The 20,000-nt window shown below is 41.4% G+C and overlaps 1 protein-coding gene across 1 annotated transcript in view; it reads right to left on the reverse strand.

Annotated features, from left to right (window-relative positions):
• Window positions 1–20,000, reverse strand: part of MYO5C (myosin VC) — a 1,763,334-nt gene that overhangs the window by 117,413 nt on the left and 1,625,921 nt on the right. The window contains exon 27 of the mRNA XM_044078824.1: window positions 15,848–16,022. Within this exon, the coding sequence (XP_043934759.1) occupies window positions 15,848–16,022 (175 nt within the window). The remainder of the gene's footprint in view (window positions 1–15,847; window positions 16,023–20,000) is intronic.

The following is a 20,000-nucleotide window of genomic DNA, read 5'->3' on the forward strand; positions in this document are numbered from 1 at the left end:
CATTTCTTGCATAGCATTGCTGCAAGGGGATTAATTTCACAGCCGCCAACATGGGGGTAACCAATGAAAGTGCACAGTCATGCAGTTCTTCAGTGAATACAGCAGAAGATACAACACATTTTAACTGCACTGAATGAAATGTGCAAATATAGTGTAGCTTAAGAAGCAGAAGTTTGTTTATATGGCAGATTATGAATATGTTTTGTATTTGTGTTCATGTTTTATTAGGAGTATTAAAACTGATGAGTGAGCTATCATCTTGAAGCAGATTTCAATCTGGCCACATTAAGTCCAATACATGACGTCTGTATTTCAAATCTGCTGAAATATAATCACTCATTTATGATTCAGATATGAAAATTATAAATTTTTTATATTTGTATCAATATCTTTGAATATATCTAAGGAAACAAGGCAACATGATCAGTGAGATAGCAGTATGAAGCACCCATTGGTTCTGATAAATTGTGCCTACTATACGACTTCTATCTAGCATTCCTGTAAGAGATATAAGGGTTTGTTAATTTCAGATATGTCATATTTGTGCCAATACTTCTGTATAACCAAACAACTGTTCGTTCAATAAACACACAAAAATGACTTCATCAGAATAACCTTGTTATAGTAAAATGCTTAATAAAAGTTGTTTGGTTATTGTGAAGAACAGTAGTGGCTGTTATTGTAAAGTATAGTGGTGAATGAAGATTAATGTTTGTTGACAATTTTCCAGCACTTTGAACTAAGCATTACACTGTGTGTATTTGATGGAAATGTGATGGGTCAGATATCACTTTGAAGCTGCCCTTAATCCAGATAACTTGGGTCCAATAACTGACTTCTGTTTGTCACACCTTCAGAAATCCAATGGCTTGTTTTTGTTTCAGATATGAACATTATGCCATTTTTTACACTTCTGTTAATACCTATGTAAAGGAGTATGGCAATTCTGAAGCTGGCATCAGAGTACATAAACTAGGCCAGGGGTCTGTAACCTTCACTATCAAAAGAGCCATTCTGGCCTTTCTTCTACCAAATAAAATTCACCTGGAGCCACAAAACATATTTGACATGTAAAATGAAGATAACTCAGCGTATTAAGTTTTATATACAGCTATTATACATTTATATAAAAGAACTAAGTTTATAAGAGCAATATTTAAAATCTGTCCCTATTTTTGTTCCTTAGTTGAGATTTTTATTGGGATAGCTCGATTGGTGTGTGTGTGTGTGTGTGTGTGTGTCACCTTTCATCCTCTTAGAGCAAGAAATCTGGACAAAGCCATAAATAATGATGGAGACTAAGGCCCAAAAATAAGGACACTTTTTAAACATTGCTCTTACAAAATTAGAAAGTTGATAGAACAGGATTTGCATTAGCATGCATTTTCTGAAGGGTATGAAGTCTGAAGCTCAAATGTCTGTCTATATTTTCTGACTTCAGCTCTAAATAATTTGCCAATGGTTTGCCAGAAAAACCACAACTTTATAAGCAACAGACCAAAAATATGAGGCAAAAATCAGGACATTCTACAAAAATCTGTACAGTTGACAGGTAACTGTGTGTGTGTGTGTGTGTGTGTGTGTGTGTGTGTGTGTGTGTGTGTGTGTGTGTGTGTGTGTGTGTGTGTGTGTGTGTAAAATGCATATTAACAGAAACAGTTAGTTTAGCAAGTTTCTAAGTTTATAACAGCAATATTTAAAATCTGTCCCTATATTTCTTCCTTTGCTCCCCCTATATTTTTGGCTGTGTCCAAAATTCTTGTTGTTAATAGTTTCAGAAGTTTTGTGGGGAAGTACAGAAACTTTTCAGGAGATGCTGATGCTGCCAAGGAATTGCTCGATCACTCTCAGTGTTTATGGAATGCATGGTAAAAGAAACCATGTTATTCTAGCAAGTTTCTAAGTTTACAATAGTAATATTTAAAATCCATCACTTGATCACTCTGTGCATGTGTGTCATGCTGCAGAGTGGCCATTATTTTTCAAAACTACTGGGAGCCACTGTAGAGGGGTGGAAGAGCCGCATGCGGCTCTAGAGCCACAAGTTGCAGACCCCTGAACTAGGCTCAATAGATGACATCTAGCTATTACACCTGCAGATATAAAATGCTTTATTTGTTAGATTATAAACATTACCATGTTTTTTTTCACATTCTCGACAATGTCTCTGGAAAGGAGACATATTAATATGATTGACAGTGCTTCATTTTGAAGCTCACATCAGTGTACACAACTTGTCCACTGATCTATGATGTCAACATGTTATAGGTACAGAGATGCAACAATTTGATTAGCTGTAATTACAAGTACTATGACATTTTCATATGTCAATAAACAAACATGGCTTAATACTAGTTGAGATTTAAAGCAAAAGAACATCTAATGCAGGGACATTTGCTTATATTTTAAAACAGGTTTCGCTGATACTGTTTGGTTCAACCCAGGAGCAGGACAATGCAATCCAACAGAACAGTTTAATATAACACAGATTTCAGGTTCAACAACTCTTCATCAGTGTATAAAATTAACAAATTACACCATTTGATTTAAATCTTTTAATTGTATTAATTAATGATTTTATTGGCTGCGTTGTTAAATAAGGATAGAGTAATTTGCTAATTCTATACACTAATGCACTGTTGTTGAACCTGAAAGCTTTGTTATATTAAACTATTCTGTTGGATTGCATTTTCAAGTTTGTTTTATTTTACTTTAATCCAGACTAATAACTCATCTGTAGACAGCAGATGCCTTTCCATAACGTTAAATCTGTGTTGTCCTTTTTCATTCTTCCTTGACCTGTGTCGGGGGGGGGACAGATCTGTCCTCGGATGTGACTCGACTGCTCTCTAAAGCTTAGGCTCTGAAGCTGGAACTCCTCCTCTACCCACAATGCATCATTTTCCCCAATTATCTCAAATCGAGTTTGCTGCTACCATGTTTACAAATTATACCACAATATACACAATGTACAAACAATTCTGAAAATGTACTAAAAAAGAGTAGAGAAAGGACAGAAGTTCAACAACAGAGGTTCCTATAAGCATATCTGTCAGGTCATACCCTAGAGGGACAGGGGGAAGGAGGGAGGGAAGGTCAAGGAAGAATGAAAAAGGACAACACAGATGGAATGTTATGGTAAGTACACAACTTCTTTATCTGATGTTATCATTTTCATTCTTCCTCAGCCTGTTGGACAGAGTCCCCAGCTGCAGTAACCCAGGCTGGGCTTCATGGAAGGATATTTTGGAGCACCGCAGAACCAAAAGCAGCTCTAGTTCTAGACACAATGTCCAGTTTATAGTAGGAGATGAAGGTGTGAGAATTTGACCATGAGGCAGCCAAACAAATATCATCAATCGAAACTTTACCCAAAAGGCTTGAGAAGTTGCCATTGATCTAGCAGAATAAGCCTTGATTCAATGAGGTAAAAAACAACTATGGATTCACACACAAATAAAATGCAGCCCCTTAACCGTTTAGCTAAGGTGGTCTTGCCAACTGGTTTACCTTTTCTGACATCGAAAAAGATAAAAAGTTGGTCAGATTTTCTGAAAGATTTAGTTCTGTTTAATTAGAAACACAAATGTCTAGAAATATCCAACAGATGAAGAATATAGTCCCCTTTGTTCTGGAAAACAGGAAAAAAAGACTGGTAAGTTGATAGATTGTTTTATGTTGTTCTCACAGTCAAATTTGGGTTGAAAGGATGGATTAGTATGTAGTGTTACTCTGTCCTTGTGAAAGATTTAGTACGTGTATTTGGAGGACAGAGCCTGCAGTTCACATACTCTTCTTGCAGAAGGGATAGCAACTAGAAAAATAGTCTTCCATGATAAGAATTTCAAATCTACATTGGATGAAGATTCAAAAGAGGGCGAACTAAAGCTTGTAAGATCATTGTTAGATCCCAAGGAGGTGTTGGATCTTTAGCTGGAGGATGAAGAAGGAAAGTACCTCTAAGAAAAGTCTTACACAATTTGGATGAGGCTAAATATGATGAATTTGCTCTGATATAATTATCTAAAATGGCTGCCCCCTCATAAAAAACATGAGCAAGGAAATCTTGCGCTGCTGGAATAGGAGCAGTGAAAGGATCTAATTGTTGCTGTTGAGCCCAAATAGAAAATCTTTTCCATTTGCTCTTTTAGAGTCTCCTAGTTCAAGATTTGTGGGAGGAGATCAAAATGTTTTAGACTGGGGTTGAAAGCCTGGCAAACCTAGTCATCATAGGAATTGGAAAAACCATGCGCTTAGTTTCAGGCTTGGGAGATCGGGGTAAATTTGCCCTGATGGATGGAACAGTAGATCTGGATGTGGATCAAACATCCATGGAGGGCAAATCAGATGAGACCAAAGGAAGGTGAACCAGATTTTCTGAGGCCAAAAGGGCGCAATGAGAATCATTTTGCTCTTCAACCTGGAAGCTTTCTGAAGAAATTTGACGATCAAGGGCAGAGGTGCAAAGGCATAAAGTACTCCAGGAGGCCAAGCATGGACCAGAGCATCCCTGGGTGACTGTCCCTGAGGGAGAATCATGAGGATGAACCTGATGCACTTGTTGTGGGGAGAGGCAAAGAGACTGTGGCAAGCTTGACCCCATTTGTGGGTGATCATGTTCGCCAACAACTAATTCAGAGCCCACTAGTGTGGCATCATTAAGACTCTGCTAAGCAGTCCTCTAGAATGTTACACTCCTAGAATGTGCGGTGCAATCGGAAAGTAGTTGATAGAAATCACCCACTGCTACACTCTCACTGCTTTCTTGGCACAAGCGGTAGGATCTGATTCCCCCTTATCTGTTGATGTACCATACTACTGACATATTGTCCCTGGAGGGAGAAAGCTGAGAAATGCTTGTAATGCTAAAAGGACCGCTCTCATCTCCAGGACATTGATATGCAGGTTGGTCTGCTGTCGAGTCCACATGCCTTGGACCGTCCGACCCAGGAAATGCCCCCCCAACCCCACCTGGGAGGCATACATGGTCAATGTGGAATTTGGGGGGGGGGCTTGAAGAAACTCTGAGGAATGAAGCCACCAGAGGAGAGAATCTTGCACACTTGGGACAGTTTGATTGTACAGCTGAGGAAGCGCTGATGTGATAACCACTGGACTGCTAAGGTCCATTGCAGAATTCTCATGTATACACATGCTGTTGCTAACAGAGTTATGGTGGCAGCAATGAAGCCCATAGCCCTGAGTACTAATTTTGTTGGTGAAACCAAGACTGCCAAAATCTGTCCTATATGACATCGTTGGTTGGTAATCCTGCCTGGAGTAAGGAAAGCCAAGGTATTTGATGTATCCAGACAAGCCCCTGTGAAGTCTATGTTCTGAACTGGTTGTAGCTGTGACTTTTGCATGTTGATTGCTATGCCCAAGGTAGGAGCTAGTTGTAACAGATAGTTCCTGGCTCAGATGGGTAGATGCCTGGTTGAAGCGGTTAGGACCCAGATGTCTAGGTACGGAAATATGTGGAATACTTGCAGTCTGAGATGAGCTGCAACCACCACTATGCATTTGGTGAACACCCTGGAGGTTGTGGTGAGACCAAAGGAAAGCACTCTGAACTGAAAATTACTGACTCACAGCCTAAAGAGTAGATATCTTCTGGAGTGCCTGTCCATCTTGATGTGGTAGCATGGATCCCTCAGGTCTACTGAGAACATCCAGTTATTCATTTTCAAGAGAGGTAGAATGGACTGCACCATGACCATCTTGAACTATGTGTTTTTACTGACTTTATTCAGGAATGTCAGATCGAAGATGGGCCTGAGGTCTCCTCTCTTTTTTGGGACTAAGAATCTTGAGTAAATGCCTGATACACACTGATCTGGAGGGACCTTCTGGATGACTCTTTTTTGCAGAAGCTTTGAGATCTTCAACTCCTCTGCCTCTCTCTCATTGGGTGGAGCATCTGGGAGAGAGCTTTTTGGTTTGGAAGGTTTTAAAAAGGGAATGCAGTATCTTCTGGATATGATCCTTTGCACACACTGATCATTTGTGATGGCTAGCCAAGCTTCTGGGTACAAGGATAAGTACCCCCCAACTGCCTCCAGACAGGGGCAGCCGGGCGACCTTTCAAGAGCACTGAAAGAGCATGTCCAAGCAGGAATACCAAGACCCTAGATTTTGCAGACCCCTTGTAACCATTTCCTCCTCTGCCTCCAGGGGGAATATTTTCCTTGAGATTCCTAAAAGAACCCTGAGATTTCTTGAACCACTGTCCCCCCATTACTAGAAAAGGATCTTTGGGGGGGGGGGAGTAGAAAAATGGATTCTGATGGCAGATAGGGTCTTTTCCATTTTTTCTAGCTACGCCAGAATGTGTCTCTAACAGTGGGCCCAGACAAAGATAATCCATCAAAAGGGGCATTGATGAAACACTCCTTGAAAAGTTCCGCAAAGTCACACAGCCACATCCAGGCATGGCGCCTAATGGCAATGCCAGAACTGGCTGCCCTTGAGGTACCCTCTGATGCACTGGAAATTGACTGTAGAGTGGCCAATCTGGAGGAGAAGTATTTCCTCTCCTCATCAGACATGGACTCTGGGATTGAGCTTGAGAGTTCTTTAATTAAATCCCTCTGTAGCCAAGTAAAATGGGAAAGGTAGCTTAAGGCTCTTAAGGTGAAGGTAAATGAGGTGTAAACTCTCTTAATGAATCTGTTTATGACCCCAGACTCCCTGTTAGGGGGATGGAAAGTGGAGCTTACTTGGGCCAGCTCCTTCTTGGTGGATGCTGTAACAACCATGGCATCTACCAGGATTCCTTTAGTCCAATGGGGTCGGTCAGAGGGAGCACTAAGGATTTTGTGTGCACACTTGGGGACAGGTTCTACAGTGTCTGAATCCGTCTACTCCCTGGCGGGGGGGGGGGGGGGGCAGGGCACCCAAGATGTAGACAGCCAGACCTGAAAGTCTCCAAGAGCACCGTTTCCTTCAGGGTAATGTTTTGCGAAGACCATCCACCTTCTTTGGCACAGGGTTTCCAAGATGTCCCTGAAGGAGGCATCCTCAGGTGGAGATGTGGGGGAGCCTTTCTCTTTCTCAAAATCAGTGTATTCTGTTACAAACCAGGTGCCTCCTTTTGCACCTTTTCTTCTGGGGAATATCCTCAGTGGGGTATTCCAGGGAGACATCAGAAGATATCTGGGGTTCCAAAGGTGGAAGTACTTGCAAGCCTTGCTGGGCTGGCTGTCCGAAGCAGGGCAGTGGTGATGTCTCAGAAACAGTCTCCAAGGGGGTGAGAAGTGGATCCAAAAGGTGTGAGCTGAGGATCTCTTGGGCAAGGAGAGAACCCTGTCCACCACTTTGAATGAAGAATGGGCTGGAGACGCTGAATACAGTCCTCCTGGAGCCAAAACTACCAGGAGAGAGGATCCCTGAGCCCCTCCAGCCCTCCACTCCAAATGGGAAGCCGGGGCTGAGCTGTCAAATGCATATGCTCTGAGGGGGAAGCAACAGTTACAAACACTTTGGAGTTGAGGTCAACCCCTCGGAGCTGACATTGAGGCTTCGGCTCCAAGAGATGCTCTGTCCCGCAACAGTCAGGACCGAGTGAGTCAGGAAAGGTGCCGGAGACAAAGAGAGATCCATAATCAGTTCCATCATCTTGGCTCTCGGGGCATTCAGATCCGAGGGATCCAAAGCAGTAAGTTGGAGTGGAGTAGCAGCTAAAGGTCTAAAAGGTGACTGTCTGCCCCGGGTCCTGGCAGGGACAGGGCTGTTAAGACCCCCATTTGGATCTGCGTCTGAAGGAACTGTCTCATCAGTCTGTCCATGTACGATTCAGAAAGGCTGAGGGAAGATCTGACAGATGATGATGCTGTGGAAGGTGGCATGGACAAAATCCTCAGAGAGCTCTCATTATGGGAAGTCCCTGTGGCAGGAGGAGGAGGAAGCTCTGAAGGCAAAGGAGATTGGAGACAAGGGGAGGATTGGGCGGACTTACTTGGATTGGTGGGTCTGGGATCTACTGCCTTAGGAGCATTGGCTGGAGGCTTGTCCAAAAACAAGGAAGCAGATTTCCCCTGGGGAACATTTTCTGCATTTCCTGTATTCTCTGTTTCTTAGAGGGGGGGCTCAGCACCTGAAGAAGAAGAAGAACCTGCAGATGGGGCCAAATGAGGTAAATGGCCCTTCAAAATGAGTTTATTCATCCTGTTGGCTAATGTTCTCTGGTGAAATCCCTCACAGATGGAGCAGGAGGCTGTGAAGTGAGCAGGGCTGAGACAATAAGTGCTCTCTGTGGGCATCAGATAAGGGAATCAGACATCCTACAAAAATAAGTTAGGAAAAAGAGAAATAAAAGAAGGAAAAAAATGGAAAAAACACTTCCTCCTAAGAACATGGCAGCTGACAATAAACTACTAAACGTAAGACTTTTTTTTTTTATACTATACACCAGAAACACAGGTTAGGTGGTATGGTAGAGTAGCAGTAAAGGAAACACTGCAAAAGAAAGTCAATCAATTTAACTGAAACTTCTCCCAAGGAGCTCGAGTCAGCAGACTGCGACGCGTCTTCTAAGAGCGACAAACAAGATCTGAGATAACAGGGGGGAGTGAGTGAAGCATTGTGGGTAGAGGAGGAGCTTGAGCTTCAGAGCCTACGTTTTTGAAACCGACCGAGTCGGATCAGAGGTCGGATCTCAACCCCCTCCCCGACAGGTTAAGGAAGATTGAAAATGACAACCTCAGATCTTGTTTTAACGAATATGGAAAATAAATGCTTAACATGTGTGTTGACTACTGAATACAAAAATCACCTTTTTGAGTTGCAATGTCAACAGTTAAACCACTGCAAAGATCAGTGTGTGCTTAGCAACTCTCACATTTACACTTTTTGCATAACTGTTATGGTTCAGGAGTTACAAACATTTACTTCAAGTACGGTATTAGAAATGTATCCCCTAAAATTAGCTCAGGATGTACCAATGCTCCAATGGAGGAAGTAAGCAGTTAGCAATCATGAGCTCTTCTTGAGTGAATCAGTTAAAGAAAGACCCATGGCCATGATTCCTGAGTAGGTAGGGGAACACAAACCTGATCACAGCACAGTCCTCCAAGTTCCCTAAGTGCATGGTGGCTCTGTAGTCATGGATGCATAACAGTCCACTGCAAAGGCCACATCTTCAGGTGTACTAATGGCACCATGATGACTGAAATAGCAATTAATTCTAGAATAGAGTCTATGCCTAAGTTATAACATCCTGAGCCTTCTCAAGGACAGGAATGACTGACAACAGACAGTGTCCAGTTCAATGTCTACAAAGCTCTGTCTGAGCAACAGTTACAAATGACCCCCCCCCCCCCATATAAACAACTTATGGTAGTTGGACTGCATTTTAAGGCAGCATCTACTGTGGGGACATTTCCAGGAAGTCTTGGTATGGAGCCAACAGAAACCATCCATCCATCTTGAAGAACACATGGAAATCCTTCTCCTTCAAGGGTTTGGTCTTGGTGAAGACTCTGGGTGCTGAAGAAAGCACAAAATGCCACTGCAACAGTTTATGATGAAAGCAATGTCCAATGTGAATAAAAACGAGAAATCTCATATGTGGACTAAAATACTGATGTGTCAAAAGGTCTTGTCCAGTGTCAGAATCCAGGTATCCTGTCAGACTAAAGGCATATGAGCCCCTGCAGTAAAGTTACCTTGAACCAGATGGATGAAGTCTCTGAGGTCAAGATCCATCCTCATTAGACACTTTAAACTAGTAATTTCATTGCTTTCATATGTGTCTTACTAGTTGACATTATCAAACCAGTGTTTTAAGGGAATGAATGATCTGACCAAAGTATAGTCAAGCAGCAGATGGAGTGTATCAGATTTCTGATGAAGTACAATATACTGTCACTGAATAATTGCTTAGTGGCATTGTTTAAGTATATTACGAAAACAAACTTGAAAAAGCAATGTAAACTGTGAAACATCAGGAACACTATGCCAACCATATTTATCAGATAAAGCAACTACAAAAGACAATAATAAATACCTCACAACTTCATCTCAAAATTTTATTCCCCTGGTGCCTTGGATGCTACCTTACAGTGAGGATAAAAGATACAGAGACACACACGGCTCAATAAACACAGGAAATTCAGCCTTAGTTAGCAGTTAACAAGTACAACCTGCCAGTTATAGTTTAAATTAAGCCCAAAAGGGACAAAAGTGTTATCCATCCATCCAACAAAAGTGTTATCCATCCATACTACCACCCAACACTACAACCTGTGAGAGATGCACTTATCTAGCCAAACTGAAGGTAAAGCTCTCTCCAATCAAGACTGAACTTGACAGTCAAGAGGAGAAGGTAAACACTTGCACCACACCACACTCATCACATAGTCTCACTAAATCTACACCACCAAAATCCACACATAGAAACACAAAAACATTTGCGGAGGCTCTCAATCATAATCTGCTCAAGCAACAGAGACCTCCAAAGCAGAAAATCAAGCAACCTCCACCCCCCCAACACAACCCAAATGACACATAGCCCGCAGACTCAGTGTGCCACTCAACCACAGCCAATAAGGCAAGACAACGTACCCAACACACTAGTCATAGGTGACTCTATAGTCAGGCACACTGATGTCTCACTCACCAGACTATACAAGGAGAAGGTTACTGTCAGCTGCCTGTCGGGTGCAAGGATCTGCCACATAACACACGCACTCAGGTCACTCCACAACAAGTACAAATAGGACTCTGTCATTGTCCATGTTGGTGTGAATGACCTGAGACATACCTCCCTGGACTACATGAAAAGAGACATGGAAGAGCTCTCCGATCTTGTAGCCCAGGCAGGTATGACCCTAGCCCTGAGTAGCATTCTGCCATCACCCAGAATGATGCCGCAGTACAAGGACAAAATGATTGACTTCAACAACTGGCTAAGCTTCTGGTGCCATTCTAAAAGGATCCAGTATCTGTCTGCCTGGGATTACATGGTCGACAGACCACGATGCTTTGCCAGAGATGGCCTGCACCTGTCACCCCTGGGATTCCGGATACTGGCTAAGGTTCTTGCCGCCCCTATAGTGCCTTTTGTAGGCAAGGTTCAAATGACAAATTCACCACCATAACAGGAACAGGCAAGCAAAATCTGAGGGTGATGCTACTCAATGCTAGAAGTCTAAATCTCAAAATACACTCACTCGAGGCACTCCTTAAAATGGAGAACATTGATATCTGTGCAGTGACTGAGACCTGGTTCAAGGCTCCAGAGAGCACCCCTGCACTACCAGGCTATAACTCATACCACACTTTTCGGCCATGTAACCTGAACCGAAACACCAAAGGCGGAGGTGTGTCCATATTCATTAAGGATATCCACACCTCCAGGCTAGTTGCTCAGCATAATGCAGCCGATGCTATCCAAGTGCAACTAACTCTTGGCAAAACTGCAATCCAAATTGTAGCTTGCTACATATCACCCACCATTCCCCAGGATTCCCACTCCTCTTTTCTTGATGTACTGGAAAATATTAGGGTTCAACCAAACACCCTAATAATGGGCGATTTCAACTACCCCACCATTAACTGGGAAAACTACTCATGTACCAACTCCTTTGCTCAACGCTTTCTGGAATTCATAAACTCCAATGCCCTGGATCAACTTATCCACACCCCCACCAGAGGCAACAATATCCTAGATCTAGTCATTACCAATATGAGTGACCGGTGTTCCACACCTGAAGTCAACGCCTCACTGGTCCGATCCGACCATAAGCTAATTACCCTAGATATCCACATCCTGCCTCCACCCCCCATTAAGGAAACGACGGTAAAAAATTTCTCCAAAGCCAACTTCATGCTTCTTAAGACAGAAGTGGTGAACTTCATGACACCCATGCAGATGGACAACACAATTACAACTACTGAATCCTACACCATTGCACTTTATAAGCACTTACATGAGTGCATGGATCGTGCTATCCCAAACAGAACCAAGATGCTATCCTCCAAAAAAAGGAAGCCAATCTGGTGGTCCCCTGCCATAAACAAACTGTACAACAGAAGGAAGAAACTCTTGCAAAAGTGAGTAAAATCCCACGAGTGGAGGAGCTCCCTGGTCAGCCTCAGTAAGATACTGCGATCCATGACAAAATCCTCCAAAGCTAGTTACGAAAACAAAATCGCCAGTGATTCTAAAGACAACCACAAAGCATTCTATAGCTATGTCAAGAATCTCAATGGCAACACTCAAATCTGCTTTGAGTTACAGCACAATGGCACTAAATATACAGACCCAACTGATATTGCCAACATCCTGGCAGATAGGTTCAGTGTTAACTTTACCCCCCTCTCACCCCCTAAAGAGCCCATCTCTATAACGGAAGAATGCAAAGTTCCTGTAATCATGGCTGCACAGGTAAAAAAACACACTCTCCAAAACCAAGAACACACCATCCATGGGACCAGACAACATCCCAGGCTGCGTTCTACACGAACTACAGCACAAACTGGCACCCCACCTAAGTACCATGTTCAATCATAGCCTCACCTCAGGCTTTGTGCCTGCTGAATGGCGCACAGCAAAGGTTATCCCACTCCACAAGGGGGGAGCCACCACAGACCCCGGGAACTACCGCCCCATTAGCCTGACGAGCCTGGTCTGCAAGGCCATGGAACTTATAAACAAAGACATTGGTAATCTCCAAACTCTGGATCCCACCCAGTTCAGGTTTGTAAAAGGCAGATCATGTCTCCTAAACCTGATAGACTTCTTTGAAGCAGTCAACAAAGCCATAGACAAGGGTAAGGTGGTTCACACAGCCTATCTAGATTTTGCCAAGGCTTTCGACACCATCCCCCACTCTGGAATTATGGATAAACTCACTAAACTAGGTATAAATCCCTATGTCACAAGATGGATTGCCAACTGGCTCACTGACAGAACCCACACTGTGAAAGTAGCAGACTCCAAATCCGACTTCAGACCAGTGACAAGTGGAGTGCCACAGGGTTCAGTCCTGGGTCCTCTCCTGTTTGGTATCTACTTCTCTGAAGTGCAGGCTAACACAGAAAGTCTTTGGCTAACAAAGTTCTCAGATGACTGCAAACTAGGAGCCATAATCGAAACTCCTAACGATGTGGACATCCTACAAAAGGGCCTCACTGAGACAGATGCCTGGTGTCAAAGCCATGGCCTCAAGCTCAATGCCAAAAAGTGCATTGTCATCCCCTTTGGTAAAAACTCTGTACCCATGAACTACAGCATAGGCGGTAGTATACTTAACACCGAAAGTGTGATAAGAGACCTTGGGACACAGGTGGACAGTAGTCTCTCCTTTGATAATCACATCGCCACAGTAGTCAGGAAATCCTTCTAAGTGGCACACCTCATCACAAAAGGTTTCTCATTCAGAAAAAAAGAGGTCATTGTTCCCCTCTACTCATCACTCATTAGACCCATTATAGAGTACAACGCCCCTTTTGGTATGTACCTCACAAGACATCTACAACAACTGGAAAGGCCGCAGAAATACCCCACAAAGAGGATTACTGGCCTCAAACAGATGCCCTACGCAGACTGTCTCAAAAAACTCCAGCTTTACTCCGTCGCATGTCGCCTGTTCAGAGGTGATCTCTGCCTAACATACAAAGCTATGTCAAACCCAGAGCTGTTGGACATGGTCCACTTAAAGAAATCCCAATCCCTCCGAGCTACACGCTCTTGGAACCTAAACCTTGTCACCACAATAAACAGAACATGCCGGAGGGACAGATTCCTGTCCCAGAGACTTCCTATACTCTGGAATAAACTACCTATGTATATCAAACAAAGCTCCTCATTAGCACCCTTCAAGAAAAATCTTGATGATTGGATGGGAAATAGGAAATTCACCCCAGGGATTACCTCTGTGGCTCTGCTCGACAGTGGCACAGGAAAATAATTTTCTTGTGTGACAAAAGCCAGGGTACCTTTTTAGCTGGGCTTGTACAGGCCCCAGGGCCAATAGCCTAGTACCTACCTATGAACCTATGAACTTATAAGTTGCAGCTGACATCTACAGCAATCTTGTGAACAGCCACTGCCATGCATGGAATTTACTGCATAGGGGAAGCAGACTGCCAGGTCTTTGTTCCATATCACATGCTCAAACACATACCGAGAAAGACAATATTCACCTATGTCTCTGGAATGTGGGAGGAAACCTCAGCTTCTGGAGAAAACCTATGCAAATACATGGGGAGACAAGCAAACTCCGCAAGAAGGCAACCCATCCCAGAGCCAAACTAACTTCTTGCTGTGAGGTGAAAATGCTACCCACTACACCACTGTGCCACTCCTACAGTACTGCTTTTGAATATAAACATACTTTTTTTGTCTATTTGTTTTACAGCTTTACCAAGAAAAACATTCACATTTTAGATGACAAGATTAATAGGAAGCTATATTTTGCAACTCCCAAGATGGCTAAATTTTATTTTTCTATCTTGGATACATATGACTGTATTTCTACCCTCTTGTAAACCTATAGCCTCTGGTACAGAATACAACAGCAAAGGTGCTATGGGAATAAAGTTTTATACATACAAACATTTTATGGATTATATATTCATAACATGGTAGAGTACATACTTAGAGAACACTACACATTTTTTTAAAGTTTTACACACAAAGGATCAGATACAGGTATCACTTTTTTAGATTATTTATATTTATAAGAACTTTAACACTAGAACACATGTGTTTAAAATCTACAGGAAACCAATGTTAAAAAATTCTTATGTCCATTACACAAGTGGACATACATTCAAAACGAAATATAATACACAAAAGGTCAGTTTGCCCGACTGTCACGTTTAACATTAGATGACAATATTTTTGACAGAGAGGTCAATGTGTTGAGAGAAATGTTAAAGTAGACGCAATACTCAGTAAGATTACTTGCTAAAGTAATACTTGACGTAAAGTGGAAATAAAGTGATCATTTTGAAGCGATTTAAAGGAAAACTTTAAAAAAAAGTATTGAAGAGAGTAAGAAAGTTAATTTTTCACAAATCAATGTGTCTTCCAACATCAGTGGATAGTTCTGACATTAGGAGTATTACATATAAACAAAGGAAACTGTTCTAGCGTATAGAAGGGTTGTTTTGTAAGGTAGCAATTACACCCTGCTTTATTCTGAGTGATTGATTAGAAACAGTAATGTTGTAAAATAACACCACCTAGAAATGTTCTTATGTTGGGCATGTAAACAGTATAAATGAATAAATGTGAGTAAATATATTACAGTGAACAACAATGATATGACATATTATTGTAAGGGTCATTTTGACTGCAGTACCACTGGGTGGTATATATTGCCAGTTGTTTATCATGCCCCACTTATTATGATGGAAAAACAGAAAATGCTCTAAAGAAATATATTTATCATCATTACACAATAAGGAAGAAATATTCTTTTAATGCACTGACTAGGGACAGTTTAATTTGTAAAAAATGTATTTTTCATTTTGGAAAAAGTGATATAATGAGAGGGGTGGGGACTGGAAAAAATGTCCTTAAGGTGCAGGGTTAAATGAAAATGTATCTATTACTTGCATTTTAAGAAGTAAGCAAGCTCAATGACTAAAGAGCTGAATTTTGAATTACGTATTTTTTTAAAGGGGAAGTGATCAATAAATTACAATCTATCATTTTCCTGGGACGGAGCAAGTGTTTTTTTTTTTCATGTCAAGTTTTTACTACTGAATGGTACAGTGAACGCTCAACCATATACTCTTTAAAGTGCTATGTCCATGATAAGCCAAGTCCTTGTACATATTTTTAACTTAACAGCATTCTATTTTATTAATAATAATAATAAAAATAATTGCATACCTGAACAGAAGATAGTGAAGAACACTGGTTGCATATTTCTTTAGCATCCTCTTCGGTTGTTTTGTTAACTTGAAGTAACCAAGCAGCCTGTGAAAGAGGTTCCATTGTTTCTTTGACAGCACTATTCTGAAGAGACTTTTCTTGAAGCCATTCTTCTACATAACTGATATTGCATCTGAAGTAATTAAAGAATTAAATGCATTAGAAGACTTTATATCACAGTATGCTGTAAGTCTAACAATGCAAATTTTTGCAAAACTTGAAAAAAAGACTGAATTTAATGTTCTGTAGTGCTCTGCCATTCTGGAAAAGCCTCCACTCTGATACATCATGACTTACAATCCAAAATACCAACAAACATATTGTTTTGGCATTTCATATATATCACACCGATCTACTTTACATTGCAAAGAACCTAACACTGCACACCACACTGAGAAAGCTACACACATGCAAAAATAGAAGTTATGTACTCACCATAACGGTCCATGTTTGTTGTCCTTGATCTCGCCTTTCTTTTTGCTGGTTGGGTTCGGAGACGATCCTCGGCTCCAACTCGGCTGTATACTATACCTCAAGAGCTTTTACTGGCACGAATCTGATCCCTGTCCCAACGTCCCTAGTGGAAGTCACCCAGATCTCGTTTGTGATAACCCAACACTAGACTATGCAGTTAAAAAATTACTGTATTTTGCATATAAGAGAACACCTGCATATAAAGATGTAAATAATCAGCAAAGAGAAAGAAGGGAAGACTAGGTCTAACCAACTGGTATGGTAAAGGGAAACTCAGTAAGTGTAGCCAATGAAAAGATCTCCTCTCGATCCCCCAGGAAAGGGGAAGGAGGGTGGGACGCAAGAAGGAAGGTGAGATCAAGGACAACAAACATGGAACGTTATGGTGAGTACATAACTTCTTTATGTTATGTTGTCCCTATCTTGCCTTCATTCTTGCTGGTTGGGACTGCGTCCCCAGCACCTGTTTCTTGGGTGGCTCACTGGAAAAAAAACTCTTTAGGACTGTGGAACCAAAGGATGCCCTGTTCCGGGAGGCCACATCTACTATGTAATGAATGATAAAAATATGAGGATTAGCACATGTAGCTGCCGCACAGATCAAATCTAAAGGCAGTTTGGCTTGAAAAGCAATAGAGGTAGCCAAGGCCCTAGTTGAGTGTCCTTTAATTTTTCCTGGAAGTTTTTTGTTCCGCATATCGTAGACATAGATGATAGTAACTGAAAGCCACTTAGATAAGGTCACTTTTGAGACTGAACAACCTTTCTTATTCTCTGCAAAGGATAAAAACAATTGGTCAGATTTTCTGAAGCCCTTGGTCCTGTGTAAATAAAAATGTAACTGTCTATGAACGTCTAATTGATGGAGCTTATACTCTGCCTTGTTGCCAAGACTGGGAAAGAATACAGGAAGCTCTACGGATTGATTCAAATTGTACTCCAAACACACCTTGGGTAAGAAAGAGGGGTTGGTTCTGAGAGAAACTCTATCTCTGTGGAAAATCAAGTATGGGGGACAAATAGATAAAGTCTGCAATTCTGAAACCCTCCTAGCTAAGGTAATGGGAGTTAAGAAAAGGGTCTTCCATGTCAAAAACTTCAGTGGACAAGAAGCAGCTGGCTCAAAGGGGGGAAGAATCAGAGCCACTAAAACTAAATTTAGGTCCCGGGGGGGGGGGGGGGTTCTCTTATTGGAGGTCTTAAGAGGGTAGTACTGTTTAGGAATGCTTTATATAGCCTATGGGACAAAGTTAGAGCCCATTTCTCCCACATGAAAATTAGAAATGGCAGCCAGCTGAAGACAATCAGGACCCTATCTTTCTAGAGGTGCCCAGTTAAGTGAATGCAATGCATATGAAGTGTAGACGTGATGCTGCTGATCCTTTTTCTCAGTTTTCTTCACTATCCCAGAATGCATCGGTCTCAGCCTACAATGACATTGATGATATGTGTAAAGACACCAAGCATAGCCTCTGCTCCCACCTTCACCCTCATAATAAATTTACACTCCACGAGCTAAAACCGACTAATTACGAGCAGGTTATGTTCAACTTCTGCCACATACCCTTCTATCCCCAGGTGAAAAGATATGCATTTGGGTGCTGAGACATCTTTCAGAGCATATACCTGCAGCAATCTTCTCAAACTGCAAACATGGCTGAATAGTACATATAAATATTTATAGCTGCTCAGCCTTCAACAGTAACAGACTAATAAGGCTCGCATCCTGTGTGGCTTCCCAGTGCTAATCTACATACACAATTTTCTAAAGCATAAAACACAAAAATCCACAAAGAAAAAGAGAAAGATTCTTCTGCAATCTGAAGACTACAGATTTAAGACTGCAATAAGCACACACTAACAGAATAGTGTAAATGTAGTCTGAAGTAATGTTTATAGACCTTCTCAAAATAAAAAAAGATGAGACAGAAACTCAGATGATACAACTCTCCTGCCCACTCTCAAAGAATTCTCTGCAGTAGTCTGCCAGTTTATTAGGTCATGTGCTTACTAATAAGCAAAGAAAACAGGAAACTGGTGAGCCTTATACCGCATACCTAAGTTAATACCTGCAAAGGACATGCACTTAAATTTTGTTTTCCATTATTTAATTTAGTTTTATCAGAGCAAGCTTATACATTAAGAACATTCATTTGTTCAAAGAAGAACAAGTAACGCTGTAAGTAAGTGTTACGAATTAACTTGTTCCAAAAACAAACAGCCAAAAAAGTCACACTTATCAAACAAATATATTACTTGCGTTTTTAAGGCATTAAGGCAAGCCACAAAGTACAGAAGAGGGACTTGTTGATAGTCAGTTTGTATATTCAAACTGATTCAAATGTTACAGTTTGTTGTATTTACTTGTCTGGATCACTTACATTTTTTGTGTAAAATTCCATCTTTAATGGATTAGTGATTCGTGAAATTCATTTTTTCAATTTCTTTATTATTATAACTAGATCATGACTACACCTACCTGTTCTATAAAAAAAATAAACGCACTTGCAAAATATTTTGCACATTTCAAAATATGTTCACACAAGTATTTATTCATAAATTAAACAGGTAGGTGGGCTACTCTGCTTGACCCTTTTGAAATGGTCTGTGCAACAGGCAGCACAGAGTTGGAACACAGGCTTGAAATATAGTTGCAAGCTCAGTTGTGCACATTTTCAAGGACAGCTAATATAATTTACATTGGTTCAGGATCAGCTAAGGTTAAGAAGGTGTTTGCACTTAAATCTTGGTCAAAGTTCACTTTAGCTACTTTCAGGAAAGTAACACTTTAGGTCTGTGGTTAACAGTTGTACAGGTCTGTGGTTAACAGTTGTACCATTGTAAATGAAATTATGAAATAAGCATTGGTTTGTTTTTACAACATGTATAAAATACAGACTTTAAACTCTGGGATTCTTCTGTCCCATTCAGTGTTGTTGTTTGTCTTTCGGCTTTTCCCAGTTAGGGGTCGCCACAGTGGAACTCCGGTCCACTAAAGATTGGCAGTAAATTTTTACGAACGCCGAGGTGCCAGCTCGACGTTCAACCTTCAACGAAGGCACGCCCATTTAAGCATGTCTTTTGAACGCCCACCCAACTGTGGGAAGGACATGCAGACTCCACACAGAAGGCACTCCCCACACTGCAGCCGAGAATCGAATGGGAGAAGCTCTTGCTGTGAGGCAACAATGCTACCGCTGCACCACCACGGATGTACTCTGTCATTCAATGTACTGAGGTTATATCAAGCACATCTGAGTCTTAAAAAGATGTAGCCAAGGAGCCATTTCCAAGGATGCATGGCTAAGGGTACAGCAGACAGGGTACCTTCACAATGTCCACCACAATTTACATATTTGCTTCCACAGTTTTTAGATCCATATTTCTAACATGAATCCCTATGCTGTCTTTGACAAGCTGGTGAGGGTGGGGAGCACCAAGTATTTAACAGTTTCAGTAAATCATTGTCATTTTATGGTAACACAGACTAGCCAAAACTAACAAGATCAAAGACTAATGAACACAAAGCAAATGACATCTATACCAGTCAAAGCTGGGTGGAATAGCTCATTTAGAACACAGGAAAAATAACTAAGGAAAAGGCCCCAAATTAGGGACACATTTTAAATGTTGGCAC

This window comes from Protopterus annectens, chromosome 7.part1 (genome assembly GCF_019279795.1).
Source record: "Protopterus annectens isolate FY-2018-M chromosome 7.part1, PAN1.0, whole genome shotgun sequence".
Lineage (NCBI taxonomy): Eukaryota > Metazoa > Chordata > Ceratodontiformes > Protopteridae > Protopterus > Protopterus annectens.